At 34.2% G+C, this 23,596-nt stretch overlaps 1 protein-coding gene across 8 annotated transcripts in view; it reads left to right on the top strand.

Moving 5' to 3' along the window:
• Positions 1-23,596, top strand: part of LOC140446521 (uncharacterized) — a 68,034-nt gene that overhangs the window by 25,307 nt on the left and 19,131 nt on the right. For 4 of the 8 annotated variants that reach the window (XR_011951483.1, XM_072539086.1, XM_072539095.1 and 1 more), the window contains exons 2-6: positions 4,544-4,772; positions 8,204-8,353; positions 8,524-8,685; positions 8,769-8,954; positions 15,126-15,353. Coding sequence is in view for 7 of the 8 variants with exons in the window: in XM_072539086.1 (XP_072395187.1) it covers positions 4,601-4,772; positions 8,204-8,353; positions 8,524-8,685; positions 8,769-8,954; positions 15,126-15,353 (898 nt within the window). In the remaining variant the exon portion in view is untranslated. The remainder of the gene's footprint in view (positions 1-4,543; positions 4,773-8,203; positions 8,354-8,523; positions 8,686-8,768; positions 8,955-15,125; positions 15,354-23,596) is intronic. The other 4 variants (XM_072539082.1, XM_072539091.1, XM_072539100.1 and 1 more) reach the window with 4 other exon arrangements.

Raw genomic sequence — 23,596 nt, 5'->3', positions numbered from 1 at the left:
AATTTTATAATTATTAAGAGAATCTGACAACCTAAGTACGTAGTTTTTTATTTTGGAATCCGATACTACTATTATTGAATCAATAGCACCAATATCTCTTCAAAAAGGTTAATTAATCCATTTTTTAATCATCAAGATTATGAAAATATCAAATCCCTAAACTAAATAAATGAAAATATGTATACACCTACTTTTATAATCATTTATTAACAACTATTTGTTACACAACAACTACTTAATCTTAACCTTTTAAAAAAGTCATTCAAATCATTCCATCATTTAATCATTACAAAAATTAAAATGTTCAATTCTGCCTCAAATATTATATTCTCGCACGAAGTTTATAAACATTAAACATCATACTGATCATACTCCCCGATTTCATTTAATCTTTTAATATCCATGTCTCTTACCGACACTAAACAACAATATTTAGGTTATATTTGAAGAGTCCACGGGAAAAACGTGTTCAGTAACATTTTGTACCTTTTACAGGAGAACTAAAATAGTGTTATAATCTTGTATAGAAAATTCCTAGAAAATTCTAAAATGATAGTAAATATATTATTAAATACCTAATGAATTTTGAAACAATTCAATAAAAATTCAATTATATCGTCATATGGCACTTAAAAAATAAAAACTATAAAAACTAAACAAAGAACATTTTGGACTTGCTAATAACGTGTTTAGTCCATTGTGATAACTCCACGTAAGTGATTAGTCCAACCATTATACCTTGAAATGAAGATTGAATTTTCAGAATGAAAGATAGGTCAGCTTTAAATAACTAAACACAAAGCACAACAAAATTACAAAGCACAAAATATTTTATTCAGAATCTACTTTACAATATTACGTTTTTTGTTTGGCTTCTTTTGATTTTCAGAGTAACATGGGAGATTGGTAAAATATTGTCTTACAGCATCCCTACAGAATTGTTTAAGTACTTGTAAATCATCATACTTCGGCTTTGATATCGGTAGGCGATCTGAAAATAAACGTAAACACCTATTTTGTTTGAATTTTACTTTGATGGCCCTAAGAAAAAGATCACTAGTATTTAGACGTACCTTGATAAGCCTGTTCAGGATAGAAGAATTCTCCATCCTGCAGAAAAAGGTTGTTGAGTTTTACGTCTAACGTCAGATGATATCCAAGGCGCATTGTAAGTATATATATTTAGGGATTCTACAGTATTCACTGCCTTCCCTCGCTCAACCGTTTCCATCTCTCTCTGTTGTTCCATTCTCCATCGTTTAGGCCTCTCTTACTCATGGCATCGTCTACTTCGTTCCTCCAGGATTTTCGAGGTCGTCCTCTTTTCCTCCTTCCTATGGGGCTCCATTCGGTTATTCTCTTTATCCATCTGCTGTCGCTAGTTCTTCTTACATGTCCATACCACTTTAGTCTTTTTTGTTCTATATATGTTAGTATGTCTGTTTCTATTGATGTTCTTTGCTTTATTTCGTCATTACTTCTTCTATCCATTTTTGTTACTCTGCAGCATCTTCGCAGGCATTCCATCTCTGTTGCTACTATCTTACTGCTGTTTTTCTTGTTTATGATCCAATTTTCAGCCCCATATGTCATAATACTTCGCACTAATGTTTTATAAATCTGCGTTTTTGTCTTCATATTTAGGTGTCTATCCCACCATACTGAAATAAGTTGTCGGATTGCTGTTCTTGTTTGTCCTAATCTTTGTGTAATTTCTTCCTCTGTTGTTGCCTTTTTCGTGATTATAAACCCCAGGTATTTGAATTTATCCTTTCCTTTGATTGTTACGTTGTCATCAATCTGTAGATCTTCTATGTCTTCTTCACTTGTAGATAGGTACTTTGTTTTCGCGAGGTTAATATCTAGGCCAGCCTTGGTATATTCTTCTTGTAGTTTCTTCATCATGTAGCTGAGGTCGTCTTGGTCTTGTGCAATCACTACTTGATCGTCTGCAAAACTTAATGTATATAGGTATTCGTTCCGTACCGGTACTCCCATGCCTTCGCATTTTCTTTTCCATGTAGTCAAGGCTTTCTCTAAGTATATTTTAAATAGGGTTGCTGATGTGGAACAACCCTGCAGGAGCCCTTTTGTTGTGGTGAAGTCTCCTATGATTCTTGTTCCCATTTTAATGGACACTCTATTTTCTTTATACAGAGCTTTTGTAGCTTCTATAAGTTCCGTCTGTATTTATAATTTGTACATTGCCTCCCATAGTTCTGACCTTGGTACAGAGTCATACGCCTTTCTCAGGTCCACAAATGCCAAGTGTATATCTCTATTTTTTGCTTTTTTCTTTTCCAACCGTTGTTCCAGTGTGTATATGTGGTCTATGCATGATCTTCCTGCCGTAAAGCCTGCCTGATCCTCTCCGATTTTGCCTTTTATCGCTTGCTCTATCTTTTCTCGCAGTATCTTCCCATATAATCTTCCTATTGATGATATTACGCTTATTGCTCTGTAGTTTTCGCATTGTAAGTGTCTCTATGAAACAATTTGGTTACTTCTTTTGTTATTTTAGTCTTGTAGGAAATGGGCATTTGTCCCTATATTTTGCTTTTAAAAAAGAGGTCCAATCTCGTATTATATCCTACTGAACTGGAATTATATTGAATGGGGTGGGGTTTGATCGTGCTGCTCTAAAAACGTCATTCCATTCATTTGGGGTCTAAACTATGCTTTTCTTGTTGACCAAGGAAATATTTTTGTCGCATTCCAGATAAGAATGTCCTCTGATGGGAAACGTTATTAAAACTTTGTGTAGTCTGTCAATGCCATAAACTAAGTGATACAGGAACAGAAATACAGGGTAATTTTTGTTATGTCCCGAACATGAGTCACAAAATATTTGAAAATCTCTTACATTCGGATTAAGAACTTCACTCATGTAGTGATTCAAAAAGCTTATGACTTTATGATACCCCAGAACAGAAGTATCTGTTCTGGGGTATCCAAAAGAAAGATTAAATTTATTATTAATTATTATTTTTCTTTTTCTGTAACTCTCATACGATATAGGAAGATTGGGATATTTTCCTTTGTAAAGTTCATAGCATTTAGATATCGATAAATCTTCAGGTAGGTAAATTTTTTCAGTATCGTTGAGGCCATAATGGCTTCTTATACCTCTAAACGAGTTTATATGGTCATAGACTGCTTGTTTTTTCTCATCACTCAATATTTGGGGCCGATTTAAATAGCGGCCTCTACCATGTAAGGATATGAAGGCCTTCTTGCAAACAGGAACTTCCTGCATAATATTGCCTCGTTTCACTCTTACTAAATATCTAAAATTACAGTCTCTACTTTTTGGATCGTCCTGTCTAGGTCTTCTACAAACAACCAATGTTACTGCAATAAGAGAGGTTAGATATGATGACTTTTCATTCCAATTTCCTAATAGATGAAAATCTTTTATAATCCTACTCCTATCCTCGGGCGGAATAATTTTAAAACAACCAAACATTGAGCAGTTACAATCAGGACCTGTTTCATGACTACTAGCTAACATTCTTTTGTTTACATCAGTTAGTCGACCAAAACTATGTTTTTTCTTAGAAGTTTTACCTGACGATGGCTTCTCTCTCTCATCACCACCAGTATCTACACTGTCAATTTCCATTGTTCCTATATAATTAATTACTAATTAACACTGACTGATGCTCACTCAACGACAACCAATAGCGAACTGATGCGCATTGAACTACCAGAATGCGTTATAAAACAAAATTCCAAAAAATGGACTGAACACGTTTTTCCCGTGGACCCATCATTTTTGATTTCGCGATAACCTACAACATAATATCGAACTACAATAAACACAATTTATTTTCCAGATAACTTTTCATTCAGTACTTTATTTTACAAATAAATATTTTATATTTTATATGTCAGATAACTTTAATTTATTTTATCTGTCAGTTTATCTGTTCAGATTTCTTTCCTAGGTGACGATAGAATTTTAAATCTAAACTAACATAAAACTTTAAATTAGTTTGTATTAAATCGTACCTTAAAAATATTAATAATATTATTTAATAATTATATTAATATGTAATTAACATTTTTTGTATTATTAATTAAATGTATCGTTTCAAAAACAAAATATGATTGACTCCTAGGTTGAAATGTCAGTAGTTCAGATTTCTTTGTTCAGATTGCGTTAGGATTTTGAATCTAAACTAAAATAAAGGTTTAAATTATTTTATATTAAATTCTACCTTAAATACACATATTATTAAAATAAATTATTAATTATATTAATATGTAATTAATAGAGTATTATTAATTAAACGTATCGTTTCAAGAACAAAACATGATTGAAATGTCAAATAATGGTAGTTCAGATAACTTTCATAGATGGCGACGTTAGTTTACTGTACAAACGGTGTGACTTGTCATCATAGCCTTTTATATAGATAGATTAAAAATTTATAATGTTATCTCGTCATATATTAATAACGTTAAGGTAAAGACTTACACTACCAGTGTAAAAATTTTAACTTTCAAACGATGATCGCTAAGAAACTCTTCTTCGTTTCAGAATTACGATGTTAGCTGATGTCGAAAACGACTTGGAGGACACTTCATACCTCTGGAGATGAAACTTTTTTCCACTTTTTCTTTCATCCTGATCTTGTACAGCCCTCAGCCTTTCTCGCTAGCACAACGACTGTTGCATTCGAGAGCATATCATTCTGACGATGACGACGATCATGTCGATTACCACTATGACGAAATGGACAACAAACTTCTTAATCACAACGCTTCAGGTGAGTAGAACATTTTGTTTTTTATACGGTGCATTTCAAATGATATTTTTAAAAAAATATTGATGTTAGCCAATTAAAATGACTTTATTCAACGTAAAGTTTTAGTACTATAGCAGAAGCCACAATTAGAATGCAGTGCAGGTAAGATAGGAAATGTATTTTTTACGGGAGAACGGCTGACCACGTTGCCAGTTTACCCCGAGCGGCGCATCAGGACCGGATTTAAGAATCATAGCACTGGAATATACCCGCACACAACAATTGCCTACGGTTGTAAAAAGTCTATCATTATTGTTTCAACTAAAGCATGATTCAATCATCGTTGTATAAATAAGAGAGTTACATTGTCGAACTTAACAGTAACATGAAGAAAAAATACAATAAAAAAAGTAAAATATATTAAAAACTCATTGTCGAAAGCTTAGTATCTATATTTATCAATTTTCAATACCTTCCATTGTAAACACATTCTTTGGGAAATAAAGCTCATTATAATGTTATTAGGAGAAGCGAATCAGTTTTAATCCCCATTGTCCACGCAAAGCAAACATGTCTCGTTGTCGATTTGGGTACTGGCTACTAGACCAAAAACTTGTTGGCAAAAACTATGAAAGCTCAGTTCTATTTCGTTTTCGCAAGCGGACGAAAGTACCTACATCATGAAGCCGTTGCCAGTATCTGTCGTGAATTTCAAACAGGGTATGACTCTTAGTGTGCAAGTAAAACTTGTGGTGTTAAATGTATTGAACTATCATCTCAACTTAAAAAATGGCGAAAGCTTGACTATTACTGTAAAAAAAGTTTCGAAAATGAGCGGAGTGAGTGGTCGTAAAATTTATGACATCGGCGAAGAGGTCCAGGCGAACTGAAACCAGTACAAAAGGGGAAGAAAAACAGTTTCCAGTGCAATTCACGTGAGAATACTTACGATGAGCGAATGAAATCTCGAATAAGAAAGATTGTCCATGATTTTTTTTTTGGAAAACATACCACCAACCGTCGACAGTATAATGAATAGAGTAAAAGATGATGAGGACCTACCAGCTTTTTCAAAAACCATATTTTGTAGGCTACTAAATGACATGGTAAGATAAGAAAGTTACAATATCTCGGCTACGTTATGAGAGGGGATAAATATGTGTTGCTACAAACCATAATGCAGGGAAAAATACAGGGAAAATGAAGTATTGGAATAAGACGCATCTCCTGGCTCAACAATTTGAGAAAGTGGTATAATTGCAGTTCCGTCGACTTGTTCAGAGCTGCAATCTCAAAAGTGAAAATAGCTGTGATGATTACCAACCTCCTTAGAGGAGACGGTACCTAAAGAAGAAGAAGAAATGACATGGGTTTTGAATATGGTAAAAGAGGTCGAGATTCGATAATTATGGAAAGAAAAGATATCATATCCTGGAGAGACAAGTACCTCAGACAAATAAAAACAGGAAGGAAGAAGAATAATGTAAACCTTGTTTGTACCGATGAGTCTTGGATTAATGTCGCTGCTTCAGTCAAAAAGAAAGGGAGGGACACAACGATCAAGAATCATAAAAGGGCTCTCTACTACTACTACTACTATCGGTTTACAGCGTTCTCCGACGCCTTCCGACTCCTAACCGCCATTCTTCTCTATTCAGCCATAGGCCTGGAGGGATTTCTCTTTCCTCTAGTTCTTTTTCAATTCCCTCTCTTCAGCTTTTTCTCGGCCTTCCTCTTTTCCTTCTCCCTTGTGGTGTCCACGTCAAAATCTGTTTTGGAATCCTGTCATCTGGCATTCTCTGTACATGGCCGTACCATATTAACTGTTTTGTTTTTATGTCATCAACTATTGTATGCTTGACTCCCATCATTTCACGTATTCTCTCATTTGGTATCCGATCTCTTCTTGATTTTCCTGCTGCTCTTCTCCAGAAGTCCATTTCTGTTGCTAGTAACAGTTTCTCTGTTCTTTGTTTCATTTGCCAAACTTCGCTGCCATATGTGATTACACTTTTAAGTATGGTGTTGTATATGAGTTGTTTGTTCGCTTTAGATATTGTTTGGTCCCACAGAATTCCGTTCATCATGGATATGGCTTTTCTACCCTGTATGTTTCTGTCTTTTATAGCAGCATCGAGTGTTCCATCTTGAGTTATCTTCATACCCAGGTACTTGTATTCATCACAGTTTCTAATTTCTACCCCATCGTCTAATATAATGGACTGTTTTGTCCCTCCAATACACATGGCTTCAGTTTTCTTAATGTTGACTTCGAGACCCCATTTGTTATATTCTTCTATTAGCTTCCGAGTCATGTAACTCAGATAAAAGGGCTCTCTACTGGACTAAAAGCTCCAACCCAAAGAGGTCCTCGGTTTGTTTTTCTTCATGCTGGAAGCGAAACTGGTTTTGTGGCATGGGCCGAATTAACTTTCTTGGCCAAGAAAGGAACCGCTGATTACCACGTCGAAGTGGACGGGGATCTATATGAAGAATGGTTTGAGAAGACGTTAATTCCAAACTTGCCGAAAGACACAGAATACGTTGTCGTTTTGGATAACGTGTCATACCACTCTCACAAATTTGACTTCCCCAAAAAATTGTGGAACAAAAGGCAAATCAAGGATTGGCTAATCGAAAAGAATATTTTATTCAAGGAAGATTACCTAAAAAGTGAATTACTGGATACTGCGGCCGAATTTAGCGAAACAATTGCGAAAAAATATGGCGTTAAGAATTTGAGACTGCCGCCTTATCATTGCGAGCTAAATCAGATTGAGATAACGTGAAGTCAAGTGAAAAGGTATGTGGCTTTAAACAATGTAGATTTTAAAGAAAAAACAGTAAAACGGTTGATAAAAGAAGGTTACCAACACGTATCTAAAGAGCAGTGGCATAATTATGTGAACCACGTTAAGAGAGTAGAAGAAAAAATGTTTGTGGTGGACAATTTGTAGAAAGATATTGAACCGGTGATAATTAATATAGGAGATGATTCAGAGGATGGGCACGATTCAGATATGGTTTGCGATTAGTATTAATTAACGACAAATATCTCAGATTTAATCCTCATTTGTTTTTTTAATACTTTACGTACAGTACATTTCAGTTATGATATTATTGTGTATTTTATGTATATTAGATATTAGATATTTTATGTTACAGGCATTTTTTATAGAATTAATTTGTTTTTTTTTGTTTATTCTCTTATTTAACTCAGTTAAATTAATGAGTAAAGATTTTGGAAACGAAGTGCGCACGGTCCTGATTTCTCAATCTATCGCCAAACTACTACACACCTTCCACTGTGTCGATATGAGCGGCATCGCTGCGCGCCGTAAGACCTACACTGCATTATAACTGTGGCTTCTACAATAATTCAGAAATATATCCTTTTCTAGCTCTACTTGAGTGTTTGTTGATGAATTTATTAATATTTGGGTTTGTTACAGCAGAAAAAGGGCAGTATGTGGGTGCCTTATGCGAATTTACCTGCAGTCCGAAATTGCTTCACGTTTACTGTAATCCCGTTACGGGTACTTGCGACTGTGAGAAGAAGTACCCTGTTAAACTTAATAATCGTTATGCAGGCTGTAGCAAGCGTAAGTTAAACGAAATTTTTGTATTTCAGAGCAGTATTTTTGGTTCTAAAATATCTGATAAGACACTTTAGCTCATTTGAATTTCCTGTACTATATTAATCGTTATACATTGTTCTTGCATCATGGCGGGCCTGGCGTTATTAGAAATTTAATAGATTAATCTCTTTTAGCAAAACAACTGGGTGACCAATGTTATTACAAAGAAACCTGTCAGTTTACTGACCAACACGCTTCCTGTATCCAAGTCCACCACAACGCCGTTTGTCAGTGTGAAAATGGGTACCATACCGTTTCTTTACAGAAACCTTCGAAAAGAGTCTTCTGTGCAGAAGGTAATTTTCCAAATCTATATAATAAATAACCTATACAGAAAAACTTTTTGTATATTACAACAGTTTCCCTTATTTCTATGCAGATGTCGTTGTTATAACATCAAATTTCTCCACTTTTGCCGGCGTAATGTCGGGAATCGCTATTTTATCCGGTCTTATATGTTTTGTACTGCACCTCTTCAACCAGAATTTGTATGGAACACGCCATAACAGGCACAGGTTCGGAAACGCCAATCTACCACCTCCCATCTTGTTCTCCAGCGATCCAGGTAAGTTTTATGGAACACTCGTGGAGGTATGTGTGTTGGTTGTTGTTGGACAGTTAGCTGTGACATACTACCACATTTCCTCTTTGAAAAATATACTCAAATGATAAAAAATATAGTGTTAAAGAGAAACAATTCTGAGGATAAGGTCTAAATAATGTAGTGGACTACCTTCTAGGTTTACTAAATCTAGATTTTTCCAAATGGAGAAAATATCCGGGGATAAGGGTTTTTTTTGTCAGCTCTATTTGATCTGAGAAGATTAAACTAATTTTAAAATGTTTAAATATTAGTTAACAATTTATTGAATATACAATAATGAAAAAAGAATAAGTAAAAGTACATAGAACGAGGTATAGACTGAAAATATCATTAAAATTTGCATTTTTGATCATAACATTGATAGATAAGGGAAGTAACGATTTTTCCAAGACACTCTAATACAGGTTTCTAACAACTGCTTTTGATAAATTTGGTGATAACAATATAAGTAATAAACAAAGTATCCAAAAGATTAAACGACATGTTTTACTTAAGTAAAAATGAAGAAAACTGAAGTTTTCGAAACTCACAGCCCTTCGAAACGAAGGTACTTTCGAAAGATCGACATAGGAAAGTGGAGGGGATAAATGCTTCAACTCCGTTTTTTTTTCGAGATCGGAACTTCACATAGAAACACGTAGGAAAAATTTACATTATCTCGGCTTCCATTGCAGCTAGAAGTCTCTTTGTTTAAATCTGGGGTAGCTCGTCTAAATATGAATAACTACATAGTTTTCACTGGTCGGGAAATATGGGAAACCTCGAAAAAGTTGATTCCATTTGAAATTCACCGTAAAAACTTACTTTTTTTTTTTAATTTGGCTGAAATAGTCCGTCGCAGTATTAATAATGATGGCATAATTTTCACGCCCCCCAAGAAAACTCGGAAAATCTCGGAAAATCAACATAATTATAATTAATATTAGAATATAATAATATAACGTGTAAAAAATTACCTAAAACCTTATAAATTTTATAAAAAATTTGTAAAATATACAAGTATTATTACATCATTGATATAAATAAAAAAAAATGTTGATTTTCATTGATATAAAAGAAAATGTTGATGTCGATCTTTCGAAAGTACCTTCGTTTCGAAGGGCTGTAAGTTTCGAAAAATTGGATAAATTTTATAGCTATATATATATATATATATATATATATATATATATATATATATATATATATAGTTTAGATTTTCATTAAAAATATGTGCAAATTTTACTTCTGAATGTTTATAAACAATGGAGATATGACTTTTTAAAAAATAGTCCCTAACTTCGTTCCTATTGGTCATAGAAGATTTTTTTTAATGTGAGTTTTTTAACAGCTATCCAATGGTTGTACGTACAAGTCTGTAGCTTGAAAAATATAGAAGTTATTACAATTGTTTATAAGTAAAAAACATACCCCTTTTTCAAACGTTTATCTTGTAAATAATTGCGATAAAAATGCAATGCTAAATGTGTCTAGCATCATTAATAGAACAAGTTCAATAGTTTAAATATTTAGCCTCAGGGATAAATAAATTAAATAACTTTTAAACTATTTGACCGATCGGGGGGACATTTCACACAAATTTAAAAGACGGTAATTACTCGATGTACAAATGTATTAATAATATTTTATTTTGTTAATAAAAAATTAATAATTTTAATTTAAAAAACGGGAAAATAAAGATATTCTTGAAAAATGATATAAATATTGTTTATGTAAAATATAAGACAAAAAACTTATAGACAAAAAATCAAATTGTGACCATAAAGTATTGTTTAAAAAAAAAAAACGCAAAACGCAAGGTAAAAATACGAGTACTTTTTCATCTATTCGTCATCTAGTAACCCCCACCTACGCCTTAAAAGCTTCAGATATCTGCGAAAAATTTTGCCGTGAAATCGATGATTTTTGTATAACCAGACTGGGCTAATGCTTTTTCAGTAAAATTGTGTTAATTTTCCATATAATTTAACGGTCTTCACCTTTAGTACTTAAAATCAAAAAGCGATAATATTACATTGTTTATATATTGTTTATATGTAAAAAATGACGTCTAGTCTCTAGCATATTTCTTTCATTAAATATTGTTATCACCAAATGTATCAAAAGCAGTTGTTATATACGAAACGTCATGAAAAAGGCTTCTTTTTAGATAATTTCTCTGGTCTATGACATTTTATCGAACACTTGTTACCATTTGGACTAAATCCAAGGGATTGCTCATGATTTTGAAGTCACGGTTAAAAACGACCGATAGTTACAAAAGAATCAAGTTATCAGTAGATACAAACATCGTGTTAATTTGGCATGACTTTTTACTACAGTTATCTTTATATAGAAATAACTTTTTAGTGAATGAAGATAAATAGTACAAACTTACTCTAATATAACCATTAGTGCTCAGTTTTTTATTTAAATATTTGTAATAACTTAAAAAAATTAGTATAGAATAGAGTACCTACATAGTTTTGTAATGAACGAGTAATTTAGTATCTATCTCTGAGGGAGTTACGTTTTTTTTATCATAAAAATTCTTTGATTTTTTGGTCACAGGACTTTTAAAAAACTTTTTTTATCGTTTACCCCATCTAGCCTAATCTAGCAAACAAATTCATAATTAACCCATGTAACTAAAATATTAGTTTTTCCAGTGACTAAGTTGTCAAGGTTTGTCAAATTTTTAGTATCCTCTTCCTTATGGCTAATTAAATTCACTTTCTCCGGTTGGTTTTAATTTTAATTTTTTATTGTCCATTTTTTAAACTATTGATGAATCTTTTAACCGACCTTTTCAACCGACCTTTTCAACAGCACTCCATCATATCAAGTCCGTGATATGATGTGTAGGTCTCTTCATTAATAAAAATCCATATTATTTAGAGGATACAAACCTTTAAATTTCATCTATTAAAATTTGAGTTTAATTTAATTCAATAAGCCATACCGACACATATGATGCTGAAAGCTCCGATTGCCCAATTTAGACACTTGTTTTTGGAAATATCAAGAATAACAAAATATCGATTTTGAGACAGCGTTGAAGATATTTATATTAGATATTGTAAGACAATTATTTTGCATTATACATACAAGATAAAATGATATACTGTTGTTCACCTTCATTCTAACAAGTACCTTTGGATTACAACTAAACCGATTCATTCTCAACGACTTAAATAGCCACAGTATCGAGTAGGGATACAAAAAAAGACAATAACGGTCGTCTGGTCGAGGAATGGATAAAGACAAACAATCTAAATATTATATAAAAATTAATGGGAAAATCCCAGTGGTTGGCTGTATATCATACTTAAAAAACTTGGCCATAGCTAAAAAAAGACCAACGATGGAATGACTATTCTTTTATCTTCTTGTAGAATGCTTGCATCACGTTTATATAGTACCAAACATTATTAATGGATATATTTATAATTTGAGAAAAAATGCCCATATACCATCTAAGTGTTTTGAAGCGTATTCTATATAGAGCCATCAACATGTCACCACTATTATATATAAAGGAAAAATGTCCTATTTCTTCTACAGCACCCACTGGAAGCGATGATATAATCATTACTTCGTCAGCAGCAGACTCGAAAATGTCTGTATCAAAAGGGTGTACGGTCCCATTCCTACTAAAATTAAACCAGTAAGAATAGACATTTATTAAGTTGAGATCCTTGCTGTGCTGCAGTGATCTCAGTTTGGGAACCAAGATGCGAATAGTGAGGTGCTACGTTCTTCCAGTGTTACTGTATGGAGTTGAAGCCTGGACACTGACGCAAGCCACTGAAAAACGAATCGAAGCCTTCAAGATGTGGATATACAGAAGGATACTAAAAATATCTTATGTGGACCATGTCACCAACGTTGAGGTCCTACAGCGCATGACAAAAGAAAAAGAAGTGCTTAATTTAATTAAACAACGCAAGCTTGAGTACCTCGGCCACGTGATGCGGAACGAAGAAAAATATCGAATTCTTCAACTTGTTATGCAGGGTAAAGTATTTGGCAGAAGAGGACCGGGACGCCGTCGTATCTCGTGGTTGAAAAATCTCCGACAATGGTTTGGGATGACCTCAGCGGAGCTGTTTCGCAGAGCAGTCAACAAAACCATGATAGCCTTGATGATCGCCAACATCCGGACCGGATAAGGCACTGAAGAAGAAGAAGAAGAATAGACATAAATGAAGTGATATAAACGCCTTATATAGTCCTTAAAACCAGATTTAACTTAAAAAAGGAAAAGTATTAAGATTTTTTGGCACAATTAGACCAAGCCATTACTGATCTTGGACAACACTCAATAAACTACGAACGCTTTTTCACCACACTGAGATACGTCTCAAAACAAACGATTCCAAAAGGTTCAAGATAGCATTATATCTGACAGATCCCAAAGTCTTTGAACAAAAAATGGCGAACTCTACGAGAAAGATCATTTTAGTGAAGACACCATCAACTGCTGTTCAATATTGCTTGAATAACTCAGTAAATCCAGGAAAATTAAATGGTAGCAGTAGCAAGATCACTTGGAACCATTGTGAAAAACTTATCGGCGACCCCCTTGAAAAAATGCATGGCAAATGTAAGCGTCAATCAAGTAGCATAAAAGTAAATTAGAATCGGAAAAAACATTCAGCAAAACCGAAAAGAAGGCAAAAGTCCAACCGTCCAACCGTTGCCGAAGGTTAACCCTGAAAACGAAACGAACCTCCTTAATACACCGCTTACCTTAAACAACAGTATAAATCATCAAAAAATGGAAATACTACTGGTATAGACGACATGTGCAGCGAACAGACCAAGCACTTCGGACCTCGTACTAAATTATGAAGACTGCAGCTATTCAATGTATGCGAAATAAAAAGATTTTAAAGCCCTGGTGGATATCACAAGCGATCGCCTCGCCGACGCCTGAAGATCCAGAAGAAACAAGCAGTTATACACCGATCTCGCTATTCCTCCTAAGTCTCTGTTCAGGTTGGCGATCAATATGGCAAATTTCTCTCTGTTCTGGGCTTGATGAATTAATTCATTTCCTTTTGTGTGGGTCCAATCTCTGATGTTTCGTAGCCAAGATTTTTTCTTTCGTCCTATGCCCCTTTTACCTTCAATCTTGCCTTCTAATATTACCTAGAGCTCAAATTCCCTATGGCGCATTATGTGTCTTTCCAATTTTGGTAGTATTGACCAGATGAGGGCGTGTGTTCATTGCTCTCAGTACTTCTTCATTCGTAGTTCTGCTGTTCCAGCTTATTCTAAGCATTTGGCGGTACATCCACATTTCAAATGAATTTAATTTGTTGACGTCATACTGTTTTAATGTCCAGGTCTCACTACCATATAGTAATAGAGACCACACAGAATACTTTAGTGTTCTCAATCTTACTGAGACTGATAGCTTGGGGTTACAGAGCATTTTACGCATATTCATGAAACCAGATCTGGCTATTAAGCGAAGATAACTTGTGTAAGTTGTTTAAAAGAATGGGTGCAATGCGCCGAAAAGACTATCGAACAGGTCGAATTCAGTCAAGGAAATCATGTACTGTAAAAGCACTTGCACACACTGAGCAAGCACATAGAGACTAGCTACGAGCAAAAACGAATTAGGGAAGTGGTATTAATTGATTTGTTATCAGCTACTGACACCGTAAACCTCAAGAAGCAGTTAGCAAAAACCTTCGAAACCACTAACGACATTATCCTAACAAAGCTTGGAAAAAGAAGGATATCTTGGATCGATCTCAAAAATGAAATTTTTTATAGAAGATTCATTTAAGTATTGGAGAAGAGTTAAAATCAGTATAGAAGAAGACTACGTTGATAAATAGGGTCTATTATTAAGTGAAGTAACATATTCATTGTTCTATGCATCTTTTCATATCGTAGAAACGTCAAATTCTCTTTTTAATGGAAGTTTCAATTTCATCTATTCTAAAGTTCAGTAGCCTTAAGGTTTTACAGAAATACAATTTTTCGCATTAATAAGGTATTTTAAAAATATTATTTTTGTCCTTTTTATCTTAATCATATTTCCTAAGACTAAAAATCAAAGTGAATTTTTTTCAATAAAAAGCGTTATGCAATGAACCCAGAGATCTAAAGTTGACAAGTAAAAATGGATTTCAGGATCGTTGCCTTTACCAATTCTGGATCGAAGTTCGACGTCCCGAGCATCTAGTCAGCGAACGTATGCTAGTATGCCGTCGCGACGGTCCAGTAGTGCGCCAGGGTTCCGTTCGGGGGCCACCTATTCTAGAGCAGGTGCGGCCCGTGCCGCGGCCATCTTGCTGCTCTCCTACTGTCAAGTAGCGCCCCCTATCGAGGAGTGCCGCTTTACCGATACCAAATTTACCGGTATACATTTCTTTGATGATTCATGTCACTTTTTATTGATGAATTGGTATAGTTTATACGACAAAATACTGCAAAGTGTTAAAAAGACTAGATTCACGCAGATCAGAACAATACACTAATACTTCTATTTACTCAATTATTCTACTATATACTCTAAACGTTAGCTTTAATCTCTTCTTGAATGTTGCGTAATTCGCAAAAATTCGTAATTTGTAATAACATAGATAAATAGATTTCGTTCGAAGAAGCATGGATAAAAAACTGACAAAAACGTATATTGCCACTTGGCACTATCCACTACATGTGGCAAACAAATAAAACTCCTTACGTGTAAAATATTTTAAACATATTGTAGGATACACTGGTCTGTAAAAATTTTTTTTCCTTAGTATATAATAAAATTCAAAAAAAAAGGAAAAGACAGTTAAGATTTGATTTCACGTACAGGGCGCTTGCGCATCCGCTTATACGTATTTCGGCCTAATAGGCCTCATCAGAATAGCTTTCGCAATCGCTGTGAACGTGAAATAAATATTTTCTGTCTTAGGAAGCAACTCTAACATGGCTTCGTCTAGACTCAATGTAGCGACATCTGATAATAAAATCGTAAACTAATTTTCGAAACCAAATTAAGAATTTTGTTTTAGTCTGTGCCTTCTAAGAATTGCAAGGCAAAACAGACGTTGATAAAGATGTTATGAGAGACATGGGGAATCTAAAAATTGCATTCCACAACATATCTCCTCAACTAAGCAAAATTCTTAGCGAATTGAGTTCTAGTACTCGTACAGAGTATATCGAAATAAAAAGGAAAAGACAGTTAAGATTTGATTTCAAATCAAATCAAATCAAATCAACGCAAGCGCCCTGTACGTGAAATGTCTTAAATCTTAACTGTCTTTTCCTTTTTATTTCGATATACTCTGTACGAGTACTAGAAACCAATTCGCTAAGAATTTTGCTTAGTTGAGGAGATATGTTGTGGAATGCAATTTTTAGATTCCCCATGTCTCTCATAACATCTTTATCAACGTCTGTTTTGCCTTGCAATTCTTAGAAGGCACAGATTAAAGCAAAATTCTGAATTTGGTTTCGAAAAGTAGTTTACGATTTTAATAAAATTCAAGTTATTTTCTAGTTTTCTTTCTTTTCATTGCTTCAATTGGAGTTTCTCGGTAAATCTACCAACAGAAAACAGACAATAAATAAACAGCATCGCTGCTGGCCATTTCTCATTAAAGCCTCTTCCAATGTGCAATAGATCCTGGTGAAACTTTTCAGCACGCTTATGTTATACGGCACCCGGATTTTCATGAAAAAAATTTAAGAGCAAAGCTAAAAACTGAATCTTGTGTAATATATGTGACATAAACACAAAGAAGTTTTTGAATGATTTTTCGGTAGTTGTCATCTTTCGAATTGTCAAGAAAATTATGACACTTTTATCAGAGCTGCACAAGCTCTTTTTTCTACTCTGTTTAACATGAAATTAAAAGCTATATCTATCATAATGTCTTGATTAAAAAAAAATAATTTTAAGGTACTGAAATCCTGTATAATTTCTCTTCACAGCTTTTACGAACCAGCGTTATGTGAAGTGGCGACTGGAAAACTTCTAGTCTAGAGATACATTTTTAACTCCAGGTGTTTAACTTTTTCTTTATGACAAATTTTTCACTACGTAATGTTTATATCTTGCACGACTGTCCCATTCTCATAAAAAGAGCAAAACTTAGTATATCCTTCTTGTAAGCCAGTAAGTAAAGCTATTACTTTCAGATTAACAAATATACTCCATCGGTATTCAGAATATTTTATTTGCTCAAGTAATACAATACTCAAGTAATTTGTATTTGTCTCCAAATTCGCCATATTTGTTATATGATTTCACATGAGGGAAACATACATCTTCCCTGGTGGAAAGGAGGATGACTTTGTCCAAATATTAGAGCCAGCCAAGAGTTGTTTATTTTGTAGGGATGACATTTGGAATGTTTCAGTATACTGTAGACAGTACTGCGCGAAAAACCAGATTCTTGGGCTGTTTTTTTAGTGCGTTAGGTAGGTTCCAAATTAACATGATCTAAAATTGGTACGTCCTCCGCTTCAGTCCTGAAACGTTTTTCAAACTCCCTTTTTTTATCAGCTACTAATACCGTTTCATAATATTTTTAATAATGTTTAATACATATGAGTGATGAAGTTGCTTATCTGGGTGAAGTTGATTAAATAATTTTGCTGTTCTACTTACACACTTTCCATTTTCTAAAAATATGGAAAGAATTTCAACGCTCTTCGATAGAATAATACTTTTCGAAAAAATGCTTATTTAATATGACTGTTAAACGCTACCAACAATAGTTCAAATGACTAAACTTCTTGCTAATTTCTTTCAACGAAGTTTTTGATGCGACGGAAAAAATTTGTCATTAACACTAGCAAAAATTGATACTTTTTCACAACAGAATTAGCATGAAAAGAAAAATCGTCGATGTCTGAATTATCCAACAAAATACTTGTTTAATAATGTACCACTTTGTTCCCTATTTAAAATTAAGGGTTTGTGATAATAGAAGGGAGAAGGTCGACAAATGGCAGATGTCTATATCGTTAAAAAGCGACTTGTTTCAGTATTTGCACAAAACCCAATGAATATTGCCAAGTATCAGGGTGGACTCTTTTGTGTGGAGTATATAAGACGTGCGAAGAGAATAGAAAAACTCTAACTTGGACTTCAAAACGGCTTCAGAACTCTAGAAGTTTTATTAGTTATGAAAGTTATGATCAAAATATCTAGAAATGTCAGCTGTGGCTTATACGTTTGCTAGTTAGACTATGGGAAAACTTTTAATATGTATAAACACAGAGAAATTTATACAGAAGCGAAGGAAAAATGTAAAGTAAAGAAAAAAGCTTATATGAAACACATGTCAACCAAAACACAACAGGTATACCATAATTACAAGACAATTAGAAACGAAACACATGCACTTGCAAGAAAAATAAAAAATGATCACTGGGAACGCTTTTCGAAAGAAATGGAACATGATTTTTACGGTCTGCAAATGGAAATATAGCGCTTCATAAAAGATCAAAGAACGGAGGTAAAGGAACTAATAGAATCAAAATACATAGAAAAGGATACGTGGATTGACTACCTATAAAGCTCTATAAACAGGAAGAACAAACGACGCTAGAACCGGAAACACCAGAAATTACCACAAATGAAGAACTTATATATATATAATAATAATATAAATGTACAGGAAGTTCGGAAAATTCTTGAAACCCGAAGAACAGAAAAGCAGCAGGTAAAGATGGTATACCAAACGAATTACTGAAATATTGTGGAGCAACAATTACAGAACAATTAACAACATTAATTAATAAAATTATTAAACACAATAAAATACCGGAAGAATGGAGAACGAGCGAACTAATTCTACTATTCAAAAAAGGAGATAAAAACAGCCAGAAAACTACAGAGGTAAAACTTGTTAAATACTACGCTAAAACTTACAACTAAAATTTTACAAGTGTTAATAAATCAGAGAATAAGTTTAGCAGATGAACAACAGGGTTTTCGTAGTGGAAGATCGTGTACAGATGCAATATACGTTATAAAGCAAAGCACTGAGAAATCACTAAAGTACAACAGACCAGCATTTCTGTGTCTGATTGACCTAAAGAAAGCGTTTGACAGAGTAGTACTCAAAGATGTAATCCATCTTCTGTATAATAGAGAAGTTCCCTAAAAATTATAAAAACTATCGAAAACCTCTACCAAAACAACAAAATGGAAGTCAAAATAGACGGACAACTTACAGAACCTATCGAAATAGGCAGCGGAATAAGACAAGGAGACAATAAGAAAAACATTCATTGAGCTCCATGCTCTTCAATTTTATCATGGATGAAATCATCAAAAGCGTTAACAAAAGAAGAGAAACAGAATGGGAAACAAAAAAATAAAAATACTCTGTTACGCAGACGACGCAATATTGATAGCCCAGGATGAAGATAGTCTGCAAAGACTGGTTCACAAATTTAACATAAGAGCAAAAGAATTTAATATGACAATCTTATCTTAGAAAACTAAAACAATAGTAGTCAGCAAAGAATCAACCAGATGTAAAATAGAAATTGAACTAATATTGAACAAGTAATGGAAATAAAATACCTGGGAATTACACTGTCTAGCTATGGAGACCTGGACAAAGAAGTGAGAGATCAAGTACAAAAACCAAATAGACTGGCAGGATGCCTTAATAACACTATATGGCGAAACAGACACATTAACACTGAGATGAAATCAAGAATTTATAAAGCCAGTGTAAGACCAATAACGACATATGCCTCAGAAATAAGACCCGATACAGCCACAACGCAAAAGCTACTGGAAACGGCAGAGATGAGAGTACTGAGAAGAATTACAGGAAATACGCTGAGATATCGAAGGAGAAGTAAAGACGTTAGTAGAAAATGCAACGTAGTGTATAAATGAATGGACACAAAATAGAAAAAAATAATGGAATAACCACATAAGAGAATGGAGGAGACTGGAGGAGACCAGTGTCGTCAAAATAGCAAGAGATAAGTCACCAATCGGCAGAAGTATCGGACGACCGCGCAAAAGATGAAGTGACAACCTTCTATAGAGGTATTAATCCGCCAATGAGCAAGCAAAATTGCTTATAAAGAGGAAGAAGAAGAAGAAGACAAAGAAATTCTTTAGTAATCTTAGAGTCAGAGAAAGGCATACAATGATTGTTAGAACTCTACATATTGTCTGCTGGTGCATAACAGACGTCTTAACCCCTAGTATAGTTTACTCCAAGTGTTTAGTGTTCATACTTTTTTGTACTTAAAAAATAATAACTCTAGTAGAACATCCTATACATGTATATATATATATATATATATATATATATATATATATATATATATTTAGGGATTCTACAGTATTCACTGCCTTCCCTCGCTCAACCGTTTCCATCTCTCTCTGTTGTTCCATTCTCCATCGTTTAGGCCTCTCTTACTCATGGCGTCGTCTACTTCGTTCCTCCAGGATTTTCGGGGTCGTCCTCTTTTCCTCCTTCCTATGGGGCTCCATTCGGTTATTCTCTTGGTTCATCTGCTGTCGCTAGTTCTTCTTACATGTCCATACCACTTTAATCTTTTTTGTTCTATATATGTTAGTATGTCTGTTTCTATTGATGTTCTTTGCTTTATTTCGTCATTACTTCTCCTATCCGTTCTTGTTACTCTGCAGCATCTTCGCAGGCATTCCATCTCTGTTGCTACTATCTTACTGCTGTTTTTCTTGTTTATGATCCAATTTTCAGCCCCATATGTCATAATACTTCGCACTAATGTTTTATAAATCTGCGTTTTTGTCTTCATATTTAGGTGTCTATCCCACCATACTGAGTTAAGTTGTCGGATTGCTGTTCTTGTTTGTCCTAATCTTTGTGTAATTTCTTCCTCTGTTGTTGCCTTTTTCGTGATTATAAACCCCAGGTATTTGAATTTATCCTTTCCTTTGATTGTTACGTTGTCATCAATCTGTAGATCTTCTATGTCTTCTTCACTTGTAGATAGGTACTTTGTTTTCGCGAGGTTAATATCTAGGCCAGCCTTGGTATATTCTTCTTGTAGTTTCTTCATCATGTAGCTGAGGTCGTCTTGGTCTTGTGCAATCACTACCTGATCGTCTGCAAAGCTTAACGTATATAGGTATTCGTTCCGTACCGGTACTCCCATGCCTTCGCATTTTCTTTTCCATGTAGTCAAGGCTTTTTCTAAGTATATTTTGAATAGGGTTGGAGATGTGGAACAACCCTGCAGGAGCCCTTTTGTTGTGGTGAAGTCTCCTATGATTCTTGTTCCCATTTTAATGGACACTTTATTTTCTTTATACAGAGCTTTTGTAGCTTCTATGAGCTCCGTCTGTATTTCTAATTTGTACATCCTATACATATCTACCTATTTGATTTATTATTAAGTAAACAAATAATATATATCTAAAAAGTACACTAACACAGGAAAAGTTTTCACTAGGCACCACTACTGCTTATTTTCACTGAAATAAATCTTTTGCAGTATTTTGTCGACTGTTGGCTGCATACAGCATCGACTTGTGGCATTCAATGTTAGTTTTTTTGCATCAAACATAACAATACTCAAACATACTTCAGGTTATTAAATAAAAAAGAACGTCAACAATTTTGTTGTATCTAAAGCCAATCAGGAAGTAGGTATTTATGAAAACTAAAAAAAAAATGTAAGGGGACACTCTGTATAATAAAAATCAATGCAGAATGGAGGATGCAAGATGGCAGAGGTGAAAACGGCATTTTCTAATTACTTTTTCAAGTGCATTTTGTTAGATGAGAAACAGAACATAGTCCGGTGCATTCGTCATAAAAATGCTCTTTTAATATGTCAAATTAAAAAGTTAATATTGTTTTCGTAAAGTGTTTAGAGATGTGTAACTGTTGTATAATTTGAGCTCACAAACATATACAGTTGGAACCCTCGATCTTTTATCAGTAAAACATGATTAAAAACAGAAAAATATTGTATAGCAATGGCCAGATAAAAAGAACCAAATCTGAACATCTATAATATTTTAGACTGTTACTAAGGAGGTATTGATAGGTATCTAATATAATTCTAATAAAACGGCCCACACACGTCCCGACAAGACCAGCTAACTGTCGTGAACGACAACGTTGTTGGCAATGCGGGATCTTGATATCCGACTTCCCCATACCCAACCTGTCGAGTCGGGACATGTCAACTACATATTTTTGTCGGCAAACAAGCCTACACACACCAACCGTCGGACCCAACGTTGTCGGTTACGAAAGTTGGGTGGTCTTGTCGGGACATGTGTAGGCCGTTCAATTTTTAACAAATTATCGCACGGTGATCGGTGTGAATACTCTTTGGGTTGGACCGATAGGAAAATCAGAATCTAGCTCGTAATTCCTAGGTAGTAAGCACAATAACGTGATTTGGATTATTTTACGGAATATCAGACATATTTGCCTGAGACTAGAGGCCAAAACTGACAACACTAGTACCAGTTTGTCTTTAAATATCTTCATTAATTTGCTATAGGACTAAAAACAATATGCTCACAGAACCAAAACATGAATTACGATGGTTCACATAATGACGACCCACGACAAGAAAAGGATAATAAAATGAAAGAAGGGACATATAATAAACACAAACATGAAACATCGAATCACTGAGTACTAGAAAATTAGGAACTTTTGGAAATGTCAAAAGAAACAGATATAGAAGAAGGCAAATATCAGAAAAAAAGGGTGCCTTTTGAAAAAAAAAAAAAATAATAATAATACCGGCGTATAATACAAAATTTATACTGGAACCAATCAGCCACAATAAGAACAAATCTTGGAGATAAACCGACGGAAGCGATCCAGATTCTGCGAGGCGTTAGACAAGGATGTATACTTTCACCTATATTATTGATCCTATATTTAGAGAAAATATTTAGTGAAGCCTTGGAAAATTGCGAACATGGAATCCTTTTAAATGGAGAACGCCTAAAAAACATCCGATATGCAGATGACACCGTTATTTTTGCAGACAGTTTAAACAGTTTACAGCAACTAATAAACAAAGTAAATGAAGTAAGTGAAAGATTTGGACTACAAGTAAACATATCAAAAACTAAATTTATGGTCATCAGCAAAAATAAAATTGGAGACGTCCAACTGCTTATCAAGAATACACCAGTGGACCGAGTAAAACAGTTTACCTATCTTGGAACAATAATAAACGAACAATGGGATCACTCACAAGAAGTAAAATGTAGAATAGAGAAGGCTAGGAGTGCATTCAACAACACGGCCAAACTCTTTAAAAGCCACAACCCTAATCTGGAGATAAAAGTAAGGCTCCTACGATGGTAAATCTTCTCGATATTCTACTACGGAGGTAAATCCTGGATACTCACTGAAGCGATGGAGAAAAAACTTGAAGCCTTCGAAATGTGGCTATACAGAAGAATCCTAAGGATATCATGGACGGACAAGATAACCAACGAGACTGTACTACGAAGAATGGGGAAAGAAAGAGAAGTGATGTATACGATTAAAAGGAGAAAGTTAGAATATCTCGGACACATAATGAGAAACGACACTAAATACAGATTACTGAAAATAACAACGTATTCATCCAGAGATATCAACAGAGATATATACGTC

This window comes from Diabrotica undecimpunctata, chromosome 1, assembly GCF_040954645.1.
Source record: "Diabrotica undecimpunctata isolate CICGRU chromosome 1, icDiaUnde3, whole genome shotgun sequence".
Classification (NCBI taxonomy): Eukaryota; Metazoa; Arthropoda; class Insecta; order Coleoptera; family Chrysomelidae; genus Diabrotica; species Diabrotica undecimpunctata.
The sequence above is the reverse complement of the archived record's forward strand: the minus strand, read 5'-3'. Positions and strand labels throughout refer to the sequence as shown.